At 35.9% G+C, this 17,611-nt stretch overlaps 1 protein-coding gene across 2 annotated transcripts in view; it reads left to right on the forward strand.

Annotated features, from left to right (window-relative positions):
* The window catches only part of SLC4A7 (solute carrier family 4 member 7), a 93,195-nt gene that overhangs the window by 47,373 nt on the left and 28,211 nt on the right, over positions 1–17,611 (forward strand). Inside the window, exons 3-8 of one of the 2 annotated variants that reach the window (XM_084260379.1) lie at positions 3,000–3,143; positions 5,302–5,437; positions 6,508–6,668; positions 8,472–8,660; positions 11,426–11,794; positions 16,969–17,084. In XM_084260379.1, the coding sequence (XP_084116505.1) occupies positions 3,000–3,143; positions 5,302–5,437; positions 6,508–6,668; positions 8,472–8,660; positions 11,426–11,794; positions 16,969–17,084 (1,115 nt within the window). The remainder of the gene's footprint in view (positions 1–2,999; positions 3,144–5,301; positions 5,438–6,507; positions 6,669–8,471; positions 8,661–11,425; positions 11,795–16,968; positions 17,085–17,611) is intronic. The other variant, XM_084260380.1, reaches the window with a different exon arrangement.

The raw sequence follows: 17,611 nt of genomic DNA on the forward strand, positions 1-17,611 counted from the left end.
AAAAAAATTGTATTTTTGGCTGTGGTAAAGAGAACTGTAAATTGTTTCACGCAGTTCATTGGGAATGAAGTAAAAAACCCCAACCCTGTGGCTTTGTTTTTGTTTTTCTTTGTAAATAATATTTGTAAGTAAATCTTTATCTGTCCATCTGCAAATATTAATTACATCTATCTGAATAATGAAACTTAAGGGAGCACAGACCTACTCCATACATCTGTCTTTATTTTTAGAGGACTTTCAGTGCTTTCTTTTAGGGAGTCAGAATTAAGCTTAAGCCTGTCCAACTTGTGTTATGCATTTTTGCCTTGCCTTTTGGAGTTAAATAAACCTATAACATGTTTTTTAGGTAATAATGGTAGCATGCTCGATAGCAGTAGTTTTGCATTCCCTTGGAAGTAGTAAACATGTCTCTGCTTATGAAAGTTAGTGATGCCAAAGAAACAGTCCCTCTCTGAAGGAACATTTCGGTTTCTTCTAAGTTGCTTCTAACAGCAACACTCCTAAGTTGCTGTTTGCAGTAGCCAAACTTTCCTTGGGTAGTCTGTTGTATTTCCACCCTTGTGCTTAAAAAACAAAGTGATTCAGAGGCTCTTCTTCAAAGTTATTCTGATGAAATTACATTGGATTGTGATGTATTTTACTTAATAATCGCTGAAAATCACCTTGCTCATCAGCATTTCTCATTTGTCCCAAAACAAAACTGCAAGTGTAGGAGTCTGATATATACAGAAGTGATTTGTGGAAGATACTTTTGTTCTATGTTTGCCTGCAAGACAATTTCTACGCAAAGAAATAGCCTTTCATACTATCATAATCATGGACATAGTCACACTGTTCTTTATTTTTACAATAGCAGTGTGAACTGTTTATGATGGAGGCTGTTGTAAAAGTTGTATGGAATTTTTGTTTGTTCTTAAGTACAGAAAACAGTGTGGGATTTTTGTCTTAATTCATGGGGACAGCAAGAGACCGAAATGTGGAAGTCCTCCTAATTTTTCAAGAAGTAGAGCAGTTTCAGATTCCTGAAATTTTCTAGAGACTAACCACCTGCAAATTTTCTTGCACGACAATCAAAAGCTTACATGGATAAAACTCATTAAGAACAGTTAAACAAGCTGATCATGTAAAACACCCTAATACTAGAGGTATGTTTGAGTTTCCCATAGAAAAAATAGTTCCTGAAAAAATACAAACACTTTGATGAATAAAACTGTTGAACTATATATAACATAGTTTAAAACTTGCTAATTGAATACATGAAATAATACAAAAATCCTAGCAGGGATGATGATAGCATTGGCAGTGAGTGGTTGGAAACTCGGTTGAATCAGGCAGTTTTGAATGAGGTGTGGTGAGCAATGCAGATAGTTTTGAACCTAAATACTTTCACTTTCCCTATACATAAGATTATTGTATCATGACGGTATCAATGACATGACCATTGTTAATGGTGCTACCTGGTCATATTATTGGATTGATTTATGTTTAGGTGTCACATTTGCATTATTTTTTCTGGGATTTGCATTGTGTGTAGTAGCTGTGGAAGGTGGAGGTCAGGCTGCCTGGCAGGGGCTGAGCTTTTGTTGGGGAAGCTCACAAAGTAGAAGTCTCTGTAAATAAGACTGATGAATTCTTCAACAAATTAATGTGTCTTCTACTTGTATTTGGAAACAAAAAGCTTTTAATATGCTTAATTTCAGATTGGGTCATAGCACCCATCGATCGACTCTAATTAAAGCTTACGTTGGATGTCTGTCAAGATTCTGTTCTGACTTTTGTAAGTTTTGTGTATCTTTTTGGGCTAAGAGATGCTTTTATTGGAAAACAAGTTTGACATACTACCACTTTTTATTTCCTTAAGGCTGTATGAAGCCAGAATTCTTCAATATCCTTAATCTTGCACGTGTGTGTTATACACACATATACATGTGCACGGTCACAGCTCTTAGAACTTGCTTGTTTTCTAGAAATTTGCTGAGTTTGCATCTCTGTGATGGAAGGCCACTTCCTTTTCCTTTTTGTTTATGTCAGTCTTTTGTAATAACTCTCCTATGGTATGAAACAAAATATTTAGTGTTAACCTCCAGGCTTGTAGTTAATGTGTCTCTTCCTGAGATTGTTTGTTTAAAAAGGAATTGAAAAGGTTCTTGTATATGCACTCTCCATTACAGCAGACATGGTAGTAATATGCTCATAACAGTCTGTTGATTGCTTTCTTTTGCCAAGTTGTTGATGCTAATATTGCCTTAATGTGAAAGGTCAAAGGAAGCACAAGCTGTTCAAAGTACATGTTTTGAAGAGCTGTATATATTAATTTGGTGATGTGCTACAATTTGTCATTTCTAGAATAGGGAAAAAGCCAAACCACCCCAACCTTCTCTGTAAGTTATTGAATGTTTTGGCATGCATCTCCAAATAAAAGTTCCTTTTGTGCTACTGCATTAGTGGTATAGTTGAATATCAGGGTCACCTAGATGTATTACATGCTATTTGAAGAAATACTGTTAGTTCATTAAAACAGGAAATAATTCTTTGCGGACTCTAAATTATGGGTAATTATTTAATGAAGTTCATAAAATTAACTAGGAAATCACACAGTGCTGTTGTAACAACTGTCCAGATAGGAATTCCCTGCAAACAACAGAAGTATCATGTAACTTCTGTGCCTCACCCTCGTGTTTATCAAGTAGTTTTTTTCACTGTTCCACATCAAGCTTGTGTTTCTGTATTGCTTGTTTCTCATCTGAGTCCTTAAATTGGGCCATATTCTTAGTAAGCTTATCAGGGAAAAGGGTATAGCACTAGTTCTGTGACATCAGGGAAGGACAGAAAGGAAAGTGTAGTAAAAATATAAATAAAAATATTGGTAAAATAGATAGTTTTGCCAAATGCTTTTGCATTTCTTTTTGTCAAACTCTGTCTTTTTTTGACCAAAGCACTACAATTAGGCAGGAGGTCAGCTTTTGTTTAATTGTTTTCTTTTATACTTTCTTGAAAAGGCCATAGAGCTGTGTATATTGGAGTTCACGTCCCATTTGGAAAGCAAGGCCGCCGCCGCCATAGGCATCGTGGGCACAGGCATCACAGAAGAAAAAAAGAGAAAGAAACTGATAGAGAAGATGGCCGAGAATCTCCATCCTATGGTGAGAAATGTGGTGTGCAAATTCTTTGTGCCTCTTGAAAAGAAACTTGTAGTAGTTACCCTGTGCTTAAATGTTGTTTTTGTTTTGTGCTGTTTATTTTATTCTCACTCTAATTAATGTCTTTCTGTGACCATCTTTTATCTAAATTGTAAGCTGTTGGACTTCATCCAGGTGTCTGTGTTCAGCAGCCCGCACTAAATAGGTTGGACTAGAGCTTTGTGGCACTCGCCTGTAGCATACGGATCTGTGTTTAGACACCTTTTTTTTCAGATTGTGTAGTCTCTTTTATTATTCTTCCTCTGTTACTCCAGGTTTTTGAAAGTATGACTATAGCTGTGAAGCAGCATTTGTCATCGTAATGTCATCAGTGATCTATTAAAATATTTGCTTCAGCCTTCTTGGCTGTTAGTAACAGGAAAGGAATTGTATGACCTCCTAAGTTTTAGTTTTAGATCAGACACTACCACCCCCTGCCTCTTGTCCTCAAGAGGTGATGACTTTGTCATGTCATTCTCTGGAAATAAATTATCTGATAGTATTCTTAGCAGCTTTTCTTCAAGACCTCAAAAGTGCTTTTATTCCTAGACTGTAATGAATAAGGAAGTTCCAGTGGAATATTCAAGTGTGGACACCACACCTTTCACTATCGACTTTGTATGACTAGAACCATGTTCTATATGGGGCCAGTTCCCTGAAGCAAAGGCATTTTCAAATGGGAATGCATTGAGAAGTCTTCTTTTGCTGTTCTCCTATGGTTCTTATTTTTCATCCATCTTCAAAACTTCCCCTTCCCAATACAAATCATTATAATTTGATCTTACGTTTGTAGAGTCTCGCGGTACATGTTCTGAAACAGCAAGTAATACGAAGTAGGTAGATATCCACTTCTCTGTTATGGTCACTCTTTTATCCTCGATAGATGGGATATGGGAGGGTTCTTGGGCTATGTTGGTTTTGGGACAGAAAGGATCTGCTGTAGATTTTTGTTAATAATGAATGCTGTTTGTGTTCAACAGTTTATTTCAGAATTTTGCTATTGGATGATCATGTATGCCAGAACAACAATTGAAAACCAAAATTCAGTTCTGAATGAAGTTTATAGTAATTAAAATCTTATGTCTAAAAGGCTATCTTCCTTCTGCAGTGGAAGCATACAGTTGTATGTTCAGATCTAGAAGCTTAGAGCGTGATGTTTCAGCAAACAAAGTAAAATTTTGCAAATTGAGACTTACCTGGATTTTCTCTCATGACGTTCTTTGAGATAACATTGTTATTACTGCATTATTGGACCCTTGTAATTTGAAAGCTCTCTTGAGTTAAAACAAGATCTGTGTGTAGGTATTAAAAATATATCTAAAACCTTCTGCTTTTATTGTTGGTTTTGGTTTTTTTCCTAAAGTTTTGCTTATAGAGTGAAGTGCATTATGTATATCTGATCAATAAAGATAGTTAAAATTTTTTACAACTTATTGAGCCTGTTCCACTAGGTATTGTACTGCAAGAGGTTAAAACATTTCCTCAACATTTTAGCTGTGTAGTTTCTACTTTCCTATGCTAATTTATGTATAGTGTTCCAACCATGCGATGAGAAAGCTAATAGTTTTTTCCATCCAACATAAGTACAAACAGGCCCTTGAAAAATCTGCTGCTCTGACAATGAGTGCCTGGCTACCCACTATGCAGAGAGGGGGGGAAAAAGCCAACTATGTAGCAATTTTAACTATTACTAGGGCAGCCAATCTGTAAGTCAGGCTGTTTGTTTCCCTCGAACTGTTTTGTGGGGGCTTTTTTGTGGTTTTTTTCTCCCTCCTTTAATTGGAGCCTGAGAACAAAGGATACAATACCGACACAACGTGAAAACAAAGTTTCTACTCCTTTGTTATACTTATTTTTACTTTTTTTGCTGATTTTGCTACTGATGCTTATTTTTATATTGTCAATATAAAGAAGAGCTAAAAATACTCGGTTGTGTTATGTAAAATTTTAAAAGGGACTGTCTTTAAAGAAATGGCCATATTTCTTTTGTTGCTCTTTATTTCCTGAAGAGGATATTGTGCTGCCTATTTCTGAGAGTAGGAAATTTACCTGCTAATGTGGTGGTTCTTGCATAATATAAGTATGGATTCTTTCAGTTTTTCACTTTCTTCTCTTCTTCAAGACACTCCATCCCAACGAGTGCAATTCATCTTGGGTACTGAAGATGATGATGAGCATATTCCCCATGATCTCTTCACTGAAATGGATGAACTTTGCTTCAGGGATGGAGAAGAATATGAATGGAAAGAAACAGCTAGGTATGCAAAAAGTAGATTGTTTTAAGGTAAATCGTATAGTCGTTTTTATTTTGTAGAGCTGCAAAGCAGATCTGGGTTAGAATTTTCCTGAATTATAGAAATAATTCACTGAATTCATTCTCAGGAAATGAGAACCCTTACGTTTTGTCTAACTCTGGAAGAATTAATATGGTTTCTTTAGAGAATCATCAGTCTTACACTGATGTTGTGTTGACTTTCTGAAAACTGATTATGCCAAGCACTGTGAAAGGTTCAGCTGCATTCATCTAGAAATATAGCCATATATTTTATATATATACAATTCCATATTAACATATTAAAATATATTTTATATATACACATACACATATATTTACTGATACATAAAGATAAATATTCAGCCATTAGAGCACAATATTTAAAATCTCAGAGATCTCTTAGGTCTATTATTCCTTGGTATGTTAGCGTCAATTTTTTTTGCTCAAACATAAAGAAAATTCAGTATTTATATGTTGTTCATAAGTAGTGTTTTGTTAAGTTGCTTCCTTCTACATATGTGTTGTACTGATTGCAGAAGAATTTATTACGTCCATTTATTTTATTGCAGACTAGCTTTTGCAGAGGTTCAATTTACATAATATAATGCTTCTGAGTCAGAATGAAGACTAATTTATGGTTATAATTATTAGTATTACCTAGGTCTTAAATGTCTGACCTAGAACCCTAGGAGGCTTGAACATATGGTGTACATTGTGTTTCAGACAGCTTTCTAGTCCTAAAATACCAATGAAACAGAGACAGCGGATCAAGTAAGAGGTACAATCCCACACTGTTCACAAGAACTCCTGAATAGACAGGTATTGTTCAAACCAAAAGAAAGAAAACAGGAGACATCTAAAACAGTTGAGTTTGTTTAAAAGGCCTGATAAAAATGTCACGACTGTCAGTTGGGTTGCCTAAGAAAATGAAAGCTGGTATGAGCTGATGGGATTTCATGTTACATGTCATACAGAAGCCACAAGGAGAACTGTGATTGCTTGCCAAATTGTCTTGTCTTCCAGGAGAAATTAAAATATGTGTCTGCATTTCAGGTGGCTAAAATTTGAAGAGGATGTTGAAGATGGTGGTGATCGGTGGAGCAAGCCTTATGTAGCAACTCTGTCTCTGCACAGTCTCTTTGAACTGCGAAGCTGTATTCTTAACGGGACGGTCATGTTGGACATGAGAGCAAACACACTAGATGAGATTGCAGGTTGCAGCAAAACTTTTTTTTAAAAAATGCTTCCTAATTTTAATGTATAATGAGATGGTTTTGATGGTGTCTTTCTATGTTCTTGAAAATACTATATTGAAGAAATAGGCATGTACATGCTTACTGCATTTTTCTTCGTCTGGTTGTAAAGAGCTGATCCTATGAACTTTGCTTACAAGGATTGGTACTGGATGATCAGGACCTCCTGTTTTACCTACTTTAGGATAAGGCCCAGAATTTACCTTTATGTTCTAATCCCTGAATGTGTTCTTTGTCTTTGTTTCTACAGATGAAATGTAAATATCTGCCAGAACATTTTAGGACACATTTGTGCACTTTAGTACCATACTTATTAATCATAACTTGGCTGATGTTAACTTGATGCCATTAGTGCAGTTGATTGTTGCACATCTGGTATTTTTTTCACCTTTATAAGAGGTGAGCAGAAATAAACCTTGTACATGTTGTTTGACCTACTATGTTAAGTGTCCTCACTAATTACATGGTCATTTAAAATCAGCTTTGAAGACTTTTTCATATATTTACATATATATACACATAAACCTGCCTAGCTTAAATGCCTTGAACTAGTTTTATATGATTTTCCCAGTATCTCTTCCCACAGTTACCACAAAGTGGAATGCCTTCTGAGTGATCATGCTAGGCTTAGTGCTGACCAATGTGTATGTGAAGGACAAAGTCTTATAGCATTAAAAACTTTGGCAGTGCTTGAATTGTTTTCTTGTTTTGTTTTGACATCTTTGAAATTCACTTAGGGAATTGGTATTGCCTTCCTATGTTGTGAGCCACAACCATTTTGATTGTGAAAAGTTCTATGTAATTGCCATTTACCAATACAGTTAGGTTCTTGGTATGTCAGTTAAGACTGGCAAAATATATTTTCAGTATTCACATAGGTTATATTGATTTGTGCAGGTTGTGGTGCGGGTTTTTTGTGGGTTTTTTTTTTTTTTTTAGTTACTATAAAATTTAATCATTATTAATTAAAAAAATATAAAGGCAGTTAAAAAATTGCAGCAGATATTTTCCCAGACGTGTGGGTTTTCTTTCCCGGCATGAGCATGCTTATGAGATGCCCTCTTGAAATAAAGTTGTTTGACAACTGATTATTTAGTTTTAGATGATGTAACTAGCTCTTGTTTTACACTTCCTTTTCTAAAGCATGTGATTTGCATGAAGCTTGATAGAAAGCCTCAGGAACTTAATGTATCTGAAGATTACAGAGGAGTTAGTGTATTCATCTCACTCTACAATAACTTTCACTTTTGCATAGTTTTATACTTTCAAAAAAGGGAACACCATGCTAAGACTATCGTATGAAGTCTGTTCTCCATTGTGTTTCTGTCTTTGTGTGTTCATTTCTAGTGCAAGGTTTTTGAATACATAGGTGTGTTTTGTTTTGGCAGTTTGGTTGGTTTTTGAAAGGAAGTTGCTGTTGAAAGTTGATGTAAATGACAGAAAACTACAAAACATTAAGTAACTTCTTAAAATGAGGCTACTAACAAATACTGTCTTTTGGATCTGCATGTTCTCCTTTCCTTTTTCTCACATTTGCTTGCTTAGTGATATATTTGAAAATTTCCTGGGGATTCTTAAGATGACTTTGCTAAAGAAAAGACTTTCGTTTATAGAGAGAGGGTTTTTTAGGGTTGTTTTTGTTTTGCTTTGTTATTGTTTGGTGCAAATGCAGTGTTTTGAGTATGGTGAAGGAGAGATTTGATAGAGTTGGTTATATATATATATATATATATAATTTTTTCTTTGTTTGTTGTTCTTACGTAGATATGGTTTTGGACAACATGATTGCCTCTGGCCAGCTGGATGAATCCATAAGAGAGAATGTGAGAGAGGCTCTACTAAAAAGGCACCATCATCAGAATGAGAAAAAATTCAGCAATCGGATTCCCCTGGTTCGGTCTTTTGCAGATATAGGCAAGAAACATTCTGACCCTCACTTGCTTGAACGAAATGGTGAGATAAGTTGTAGCATCCAGTTTGTTCTAACCTGTTAAATAATGTTCTCACTGGGAGATGAAGGAAAATTCAGCTGATAATAGCAGATAAGTGTTTCCTTCTCAATAAGCAAAAAAACTAATGGTAACAGTGTGTGCTATGGATGATGATTCTATATATTTTTAATTTACTCAAACATTCTACTCTTGCTTGTATATGTAGCATGCATTACTGTTTTGAAGTATAGAAACAAACCTACATTGGCCCTAGTGCTTTTTGGGATATGCTTGAATAAAATGTGTAATGTTTGAGGAATTTCAGCATCGTGGCATAGCTTTATATGTTTTATCAGATGGATCCTACTTGCTTATTCAGCCTTTGTATTAGAGATACGCTTTGTGGTCATGTCATGAGTTCAGTGATGCTGGCAATTACTGTGTTTTTTAATCTGATGTTCTATTAATATGACTAGAAAAAATCACTATGCTAACGGTTAAGAAATTACTTCTAGCCTAGGACACTGTTTTTATCTCTTTTTGTAGAAAAGGCTCTAACTGGGGGGAAACCCTCCACACCCAAGAAAACCATTTGCAATATTTTTATAGGCTGTGCCATATCTTTTATTGACCCAATTCCTGAAAATGTTCTGGATATCAGTACATTTACTTTAAATACCCTGTTCCAAAGTCCAAACAGCAATATATACTGCAGGGCAGCATACTTCTATTCTTGCATTTCTTATGGCCTCTATTTTCGTCTTTGTTTTTTAGGTTTTCTTTTGCCTTGCATTAATTAAGACACATAAAATTTAAACTGAAACTTTTCTAGTGAGAACGTAGTACTGATTTCATGAATCACTCCTTGAAGTGAAGTTCTTTTCCTGCCTTGAAAGATGCCTCATTGTTTAGAACATGTTAATGTGTTCCAATTAACTAAATGCTTCTTGGGAGCTCTCAGTTCAATGGTACATACATGGAGTATACTCCAGTGAATGCCTAAGCTTGCTGATACTATTTGTTTGCTGGTTAATGTATGATGCATGCTTAAATATGTCCCTAATAGTTTCAGAATCATTTTTTTTCTAGAATGAAAACATAACTAACTTAAATAAGAGCATAATTCCTTCTGTAACTTCTGACTTTCCTGTTTTGTTTAGCGAACATAAAAATCACATATATGCTTGATCAATCACATGTGCTGTTCCCAGGTGTAATACTCAGGATTTTGTATTTGAGGTCTCTTTGTGCTTGTCAGTTCTCATGTATTACTTCCCCTTTTCAGTAGATTTCATTTTTTATAATATTCCTACAAAATAATACGGTATATATGCTGAAATTTGAAACCAATATAACATGGTGAACCCTTTGCTAACATATACTCATTTACTTACAGTCCTGTGGTTACCCTCTAACAAACAGGTAACCAAATATGTATATGTGCATAGCACATTTTAGGCTCCTGTTTACATCCCTGTGTTAGGACAGCTCATGTTCATGATTCATCACAGATATACTGACAGAAATCTAGTTATTACCATTGTGATTAACAAAGACAAAATCAACCAGTTTAGTTTATTGGTCCTCTTATCTATTGCCTTTAATACTTGATTTTTGAGGCTTTGAATTTTAATTACGTTTGTATTCTTAGGATCCATTCCTCCGTTGTTGGGGAGGAAGGGGAGAGAAATATTTGACCTTTACCTGGCATACTTTCTGTCTCCTTGTTGTAAATTATTCTAGGGTTGTTGTTCAGTGTGTTGGTGTCTGTAGTGCCTCATATAAATTTGAGACTAAATGTGTCTAGTTTGCTGTTTTCTTGCTTGAATGGCATGGTATGTGAAAACAGCCTGGCTTTGGTTTCAGGGATTGTCGGAGAAGTAATCAGTGCTCTTCTCAAGAAGACTGCCATCCCAGGCAAAGTGTTTCTAGTAAATGTGAGGAGGAAAGGTATTGCTAAAGCTTGTAAGAGAAATACTGATGTGATCGTAGACGGTCTCTGCCCCTGCTTAAGAAAGAACTAAAATCCATTACGAACTTAAATCTGAAGGAACTACAACAAGATTGTATTCTCCTTGTATGAAATAAGAGGGACATGGGAGCTGGATAGGGCAAGGAAAGTAACAAAGGATTTGGGAGAAGTGTGCATAGTTTTAGGCAAATGTGGGGGTATTTGCTAAGTTACAGCAACAAGAAACTGAAAATGAACTATGTATTTCATCCTGGTGCTGTCTTCACAAATATATATTGAGACTACAGCTGGCTAAGAAACTTGTTTCAATTTGTAGGAAGGTAGTTGCATTTAGTATTATTAGATATGTTTGATCATGTTAAACTTGAAAATATTTCATATTCTGTGTACATAATGGATGCAGTTAACTGAGGTTTTGTAATATTTTGGCTGCTAATGAATTTTTAATATGTCTTTTGGATGGCATTAAAGGTGGCTGCTGTGCAATTTGGAATACCATTTTTCAATAGGAGAGTCGGTTTCAAGAGATACAATTTTGGGGAGGGTTATATTAACAAGTTGTACTGACACTCAGGTCAAATCTTCTCCCACATATCTTTGGCTTTCTAATAATTAGTACTCATCAGTAATTTCTGACTTTTCTGATGTCTGAAAAAAATTTTGCTCTTATCTCTTGTCTTACTTGCATGAGTATGACACTTTTGGCCCGTAAAGCTTGCAATTTACTATGTAAATTGTTAATGCATATTTGTGTCTATGTGTTTTTAGTATATCCCTGTTGTAAGCCTCATGGTGTTTCATTTGTTTTATCTCAGGGGAAGGCCTTTCAGCCTCCCGCCACTCTTTGCGAACAGGTCTCTCTGCCTCAAATATTTCCCTGAGAGGAGAAAACCGTTTGTCAGTTCTTCTCAATTACCTTCTTCCTTCTTCAAGAGCTGGAACTCCGGCAACCTCAAGGTGTACAACCCCTGTAACTACCCCTCAAAACACACCACCCTCCAGTCCTACCTGCAGCCACCCGCCAACCACAAGTGCCCAGCCAAGTCCACTTCAGGGCAAGGAATTGCTGGTGTCACCTGCCAGTGATGATATTCCTTCAGTAATAATCCACCCACCTGAGGAGGACTTAGAAGTGCAGGAAAGCCATGAAAAGAAGACAGAGGAAAATATTGACAAAACACCAGGCAACTATCAAAGTTTAAGCTGTCCGTGTGTGATGCTCTCTGCATCTGGATCACTTGCATTGCGATGTTTTTGGCACATAACTTGGGCACAAAGGAATATGACTACTGTTACCTCTGCCTGCATGTTTTATTTCTTCTCAGTTGTGACTGTGTTCTCGTTCAGCATTTTTAACTTTTTAGCTTTTCACTAAAGCCAGCAAAAAAAATTTCTTTAACCTTCATTTGTGTCATTAAAAAGGAATATTGTTTTAAAACATAATATATAAGCAATATGTCAAAAATGGTGGCCTTTTCTTTTCACTCACCTACAGTCCATGTCAGGTTTTGTGTTGTTTTTGTCAGTGGTTAACATTTTAAACCAGCGCTTTGATAGCCTGACTTGGCTACAGCTGAAGAGGTAGTGAAATATTAGAGGTGAATATGAAGAGAATCAGGAAGGAGGTGATGATGAGTGGTATTCGTAGCTTATTTGCATTGTGAAGTCTCTAGACAGTTTTAATTTTGCTCTTGTGCTTTTAAAACCCAGGGCTGTTAAAACCAGTTGTAGTTTATGATGGAACTGACAGGTTCAGTTCATCTGCTAGCACACAGCTTCATCATTGGACACTTGATTACTGTTGTTTGATATGCAAGTTAGGATAAGGTAGTTAAAAGTTTATAATTGTAGGTCAGAGCTCAGGGATTTATTTGTTGTCTTGCAAAGAGTTTGTTCTTTACATATATAAAGGTATGTAGATGTATAGTTAAGTTGAAAGGATGGCAAGTTCTGCTAAATTGTTTCATTAGTAAATGTTTCATAACTCCTGCATTCTTCATTCATTTAAGTGACATAGGATTCTTCTAGCTAGATCATGTTTTCAAGGGGGAATCATCTTTGTTTTTAGCCTTCAGGCTTCTGCTTTTCCCCACAATGTAGCTTATAGGTTTGCATGCTTTGTGCCTGGGGCCAAGAGGGAGGAGCTGATTTCACTCAAATCTTCCATCAGTTAGGTCATTCTCGGTTTCCTTCCTCACTACTTCAATAAGTAAGAGCACACCGGTACATGTAACGGTGAAAATATGCTGACAGAGAGAACACTGTGCCATTGTAGGCCGTCATCTTGAGTTGGAGTAGCGGCCTCATACTTACTTAAATTCAGAAAGGCAAACAAAAAACTCTTTCTCTAACTTCCTTATGGGAAAGTAAGAGAATTCACATGAAGATCATTCTCCCTCATGGGTGATATTTCAAAGGTAATTAAAAAACAGAAGTAGAATTACAGCTGTAATTAGTTTTCCAGTTCTTATTTCTCTACTCATCGGACAGGAATGACAGCATGCCCGACCCAAGGTCTTTAGAACCCAACAGAAGACAAACAAATGAAGATCAAATACTTGATGCTATTATTATCACTAATAAAGCTTTCCACCAGAATCTCCACTCATGTTCAAATTGCTTTTGTGCCTCAAGGGGACTTTTCTCATAAAAGAAAAATTTGAAAGGGATAATTTCCCAGTTAGTCCATAAATAAATGTCTTTCCAGAGAAAGATGAATACCAATAATGATGGAAGATACTTTTTTTTCTGGGTTTTTTTCCCCCCAATTTTTAATTGAAGAAATCATCTGACCACAGAAAGACATATTTTCCTTAGAGATGCCTTTGAAGACATTCTCAGACCATTACTTCAGGGCTACAACTGGACTAATCTGTCTTCGGAGACAGATCCAGAAGGAACCCTGAAGAAGTATTCATCTTCCTTGCATTAATTAAAAAAACCCAGCCAAACAAAAAAAGCCCTTCTTGGTCCATTCCAGTATTGATTATGGTCTCTGTTACCTCTCTAGTAATTCAGAATGTTGCAACCTGAGTACTTCTTCCATGTCTGTATGATAGAATTGGGTGTGCCTCCTGTGAGCATTAGGAACTGTGTTAATTTCCTAATAGATGGCTGTCTTCCGTTTAACATTCACCTGTCCTTGGCCTGGTGCTATTGAAGGACTTCACTTTTTAGTCTTTATAAATAGCTGGAAGGTTACTGAACTTACTGTGAGTTACTGTAAATTGAGGGAAGAGGAGCATGCTTTCAGCCTACCACTCATCAGTTAATAGTAAGTCTGACAGGCAGAGGGGTCTCATTAATGATTTTTTTTTTCCTTTGTCATCAGTTCAAGAACAGCTTTAGTGTTCCCATTTTTGAAACTGTTGAATAATGAGTTCTGTAGGTAGAGCTAGGAGAGGGCTGTCTCACAGCTAAAGGTGAACGCTTAATTCACCCAGCATCACTAAGGTTTATTAGTATCTGGGAACAGCAGCAAAGCAGGCAATTTTAAGGTGTCTTCTAGTTCACTGACAAATGTACTTTAAAATGGAGTAAAATAAGATTTAGAAAACCTTTGCTCTTAGAGTAATTTCGTACTGAAAATAGTAATTCAGTATGGTTTACATACTTGCCTTTTAGGAGTATCTTTAATTTTTTTTCATATTAAGGCTGTATTGGAATTTATTTTTAAAAACTGATTTTTATTTCTTCAAATACAAATACAGTGTGACTTTGCATTTAAAAGTTTTGTATTTCATAAATTTTGCCTATGTAAACATAACTGTATCAGAACAGTCATGCTTAGGTGTTGAACTCATCTTATTTTCCCAGACAATTTAAAAAAAAAACCCAAAAAAACACTGAAATAGGGAGGTTAGGCAAATGTCTGTATTCCTCTTGCTTTCTTTTTCCAGTAGATAATGTCCATCAGATTTTTGTGATCACAGTATTAAACTAACTACAGTTGGCTTAAAAGTGCACATGATCTTCAATGAAGGTGTATTTATGAATACTATTAACTTGAGTGATCTTACCAGTCTTTAATCCAAATTTACTCAAGACTTGATTAATTTGTTTTTTGAAGGAGATAGGAGGTGTATCTGTATAACAGCATCAAGAAGAGTACTGTGTGCTTTTAACGATGCCCTTGGTAGCTTGGTAAGACTGGATGAATTTCTCTGTCTCACGATATGGGAAACACTGCTAGGTAGTCATCGTTTAGCATCAGCCTTTGAGTTTGTATCTATACTGAACTGGAGAAGAGGAGAAAATAAGTCCTTTTACTAGCATGAGATTTTAGTGAAAGCGTTTTGCTCTTAAAACCATTAAGCAGTATTCTCATGTGTGTGCAGCAGTCTGTCCAACTGCAAGACCAACTGAAAGGAGAAGTGTTTGCACACGACTTAGGAACAGGCAGATGTTCCTGTATCAGTGCTAAAACTGTGAACCTTAACTGTCAACAGTTGGAGAAATTCTGAAGGCAAAACTTTAAAAGAACCAGTAACACTTTAGTACTGAAATAACAAACTAGTTTGTAGGATCTTTATTGTGAGTTCTTGGTTCTCTACTTTTTGCTCTAGTCCCTGCTTGCTCTTGCTCTCAGGACATCTGCAAAAAGTGCAAACCAATGCATTATTGCTCATCTTCTGTTACTCATATATATCTTCAGGTACCTTTATTGTTACGTAGCAGGGGAAAAGTGAAAAAAGTTTATATGTATAAAGTTCTAATGTTATGCTTTTCTTCTGCAACAGCTGTTTAATGTTTGTATTTCTAGTCCTACAAACATGTTTTAACATCAGTTCTTATGTGATTAAATACTTTTAACACCTGATTTCATAGGTGGTTAATTGCTGCTAGTCATTCATGTGAATAACATACAACTTGGAGCAGAAGGGTAGAATATGTTTGGGTTTTGGGTTTTTTTTTGTCTTAACTAACTGAATGTAGTATTTATAGTGTTAGTTAATGATGTGTGCATGTTAGGGTTCACAAAGGAAATGACAGCTTATTAACTTCATTTGGGTTTTGCTTCAGGAATAATTACACACATCACTCATATCCCTATGAACTGTAAGAATGAAAATTATTGGTAAAGGCTTGGACCTGCATGTTTTTGATTGATATGATTGCTCTTAGAAAGAGTTTTTTGGAAATAAATTTGGGGATGAAATAAAGTGAATTCAGTTATGATTTAAATGCTAAATATGTCAAATTGCTGAATTATATTGTTGAATGATAAGTATGGAGGGATGCAAGTAGTTAAGTAGCAGTACTTATGGTGGAACAATAGCCAAAAGGGAACCAGTTGAGGGCTTCAGTTTTGTCTTGACTAGTGACACTTGAGCTAGATACAAATTTTCTGCATGTAATACACAGTTTAGACTTACTCTTTGTCTAGATGTAGTTTTGAAAGCATGTTAAAGCACGTTTTATCACCACATCTGAAAGGTCTGGTGTAGACAAGCAAGGCCAAACACACTTCTAGTGCATGTTAAACTGAAAAAGTAAAAGCTCTGTAATACAAAAGATGGGATTTGGGCTTGGCCATGCACGCCTAGACCAGCTTTTAAATGATAGCTGGGTAGGGATAGCCATGGTGCAACGTGGAATTCAGTGTGTATGAATACCTGGGTTACTTGCACTTTGCACTCTTCACTGAACGTGCAGTTCAGCATTGTTAGTAGTGTAGCAAGCTACATAAAACGGTTCTGTCTTGGAGGAGGTGTTAGAGGGAAACTGTATGTTTAACTTGAATAACTTCATTGTACGTGCCTCTTCAGCTGATATGTTAGAGTCACGGTTTCATACCGTAGCAGCTGGTCAAGTCAATAGTTGAAGCTTTGGTCTGTTGATTGAAATGGTTTGCAAGCTGTGTATCCTTCATGCAGTACACTATTGGCTTGCAGAGATTTAGTTAATTACCCAGGGTATCATTCCTTGTAGTTGCAGCCTGATGCTTGCTAAAGCTTTTTACAATAGAAACAATTGCACTGCAGCAGACTCAGTAGTAGAGGTGTTTGCTTTTGGTGTTCAAGGACTTAGAAATATAGGGAGGATTCTACTAATTACTAGAGTCATTATGATTAAATAGTTGCTATTTTTTTCTGCAGTTCAAATACCTCTGGTGACTGTTCTGCAAATGGCCATCATTTGGGCAATATTTAATTTTGATCTTTTTATTTAATTATGCCATTATTTTGAACAACACGGTGACATGTTAATGTTGCATTTATCATACTAATGTAGGGCACTCCTACTGAATAACTTGCACATTTGCTTTAAGCAAGATGCCACATTGAGTTTTGGTAGTGTCACATACCGAGCTCACTTCATGCACCATTTTGAACTTATTTCCTTTGTTTTAATTTAGGGCTGTTAGCATCCCCACAGTCAGCACCTGGAAATTTAGACATTGGGAAAAGTGCAGACCTTAAAGGTACTGGAACAGGAGGAAGCAGAGAAAACAGCACAGTTGATTTTAGTAAGGTAAGTAACAGTAACGTAAAACAAGTAACAGAAAATGTGGGGTTGCAACTTGTAACTAAGACACAGACATAAATGCATGTGTACAAGTGTACTTGAGACACATGTACTGTGTTTATAACCTGCATGTACAAGTGTCAGAATATGGCATAGGCTAAAGGTGACGAAGTTTTTGAAACTTCCTAATGGGACTGAATTTTGTGTTTCATTTTATGATCTTTTCAGTATTGTGGTAATAAATTTAGAGTGCAGCCACTGTACCATTCTCATGCAGAGGGAGATATTTTCAGATTTGCTATAAAGAATCTTAAGAAAACAATTTTGTAGATGGTGGTGTAATGTTTTTTTTTTATTATAGGTCTTTTTTTTCCCCAAAGAGAGCTTTTAATGGAGATTTACTTTGTATGTTTTATTAATGTTTTATTAATCTTCTGTGCTGTGAAACACTGTAAGAAAATTAAGTTTAAGGAAAGATAACTTACATTGTAGTTCTCATCTAATCATGGCAGGTGCCATTTATTCCTGCTCCT

This window comes from Gallinula chloropus (genome assembly GCF_964237585.1).
Source record: "Gallinula chloropus genome assembly, chromosome: 2".
Taxonomy (NCBI): domain Eukaryota; kingdom Metazoa; phylum Chordata; class Aves; order Gruiformes; family Rallidae; genus Gallinula; species Gallinula chloropus.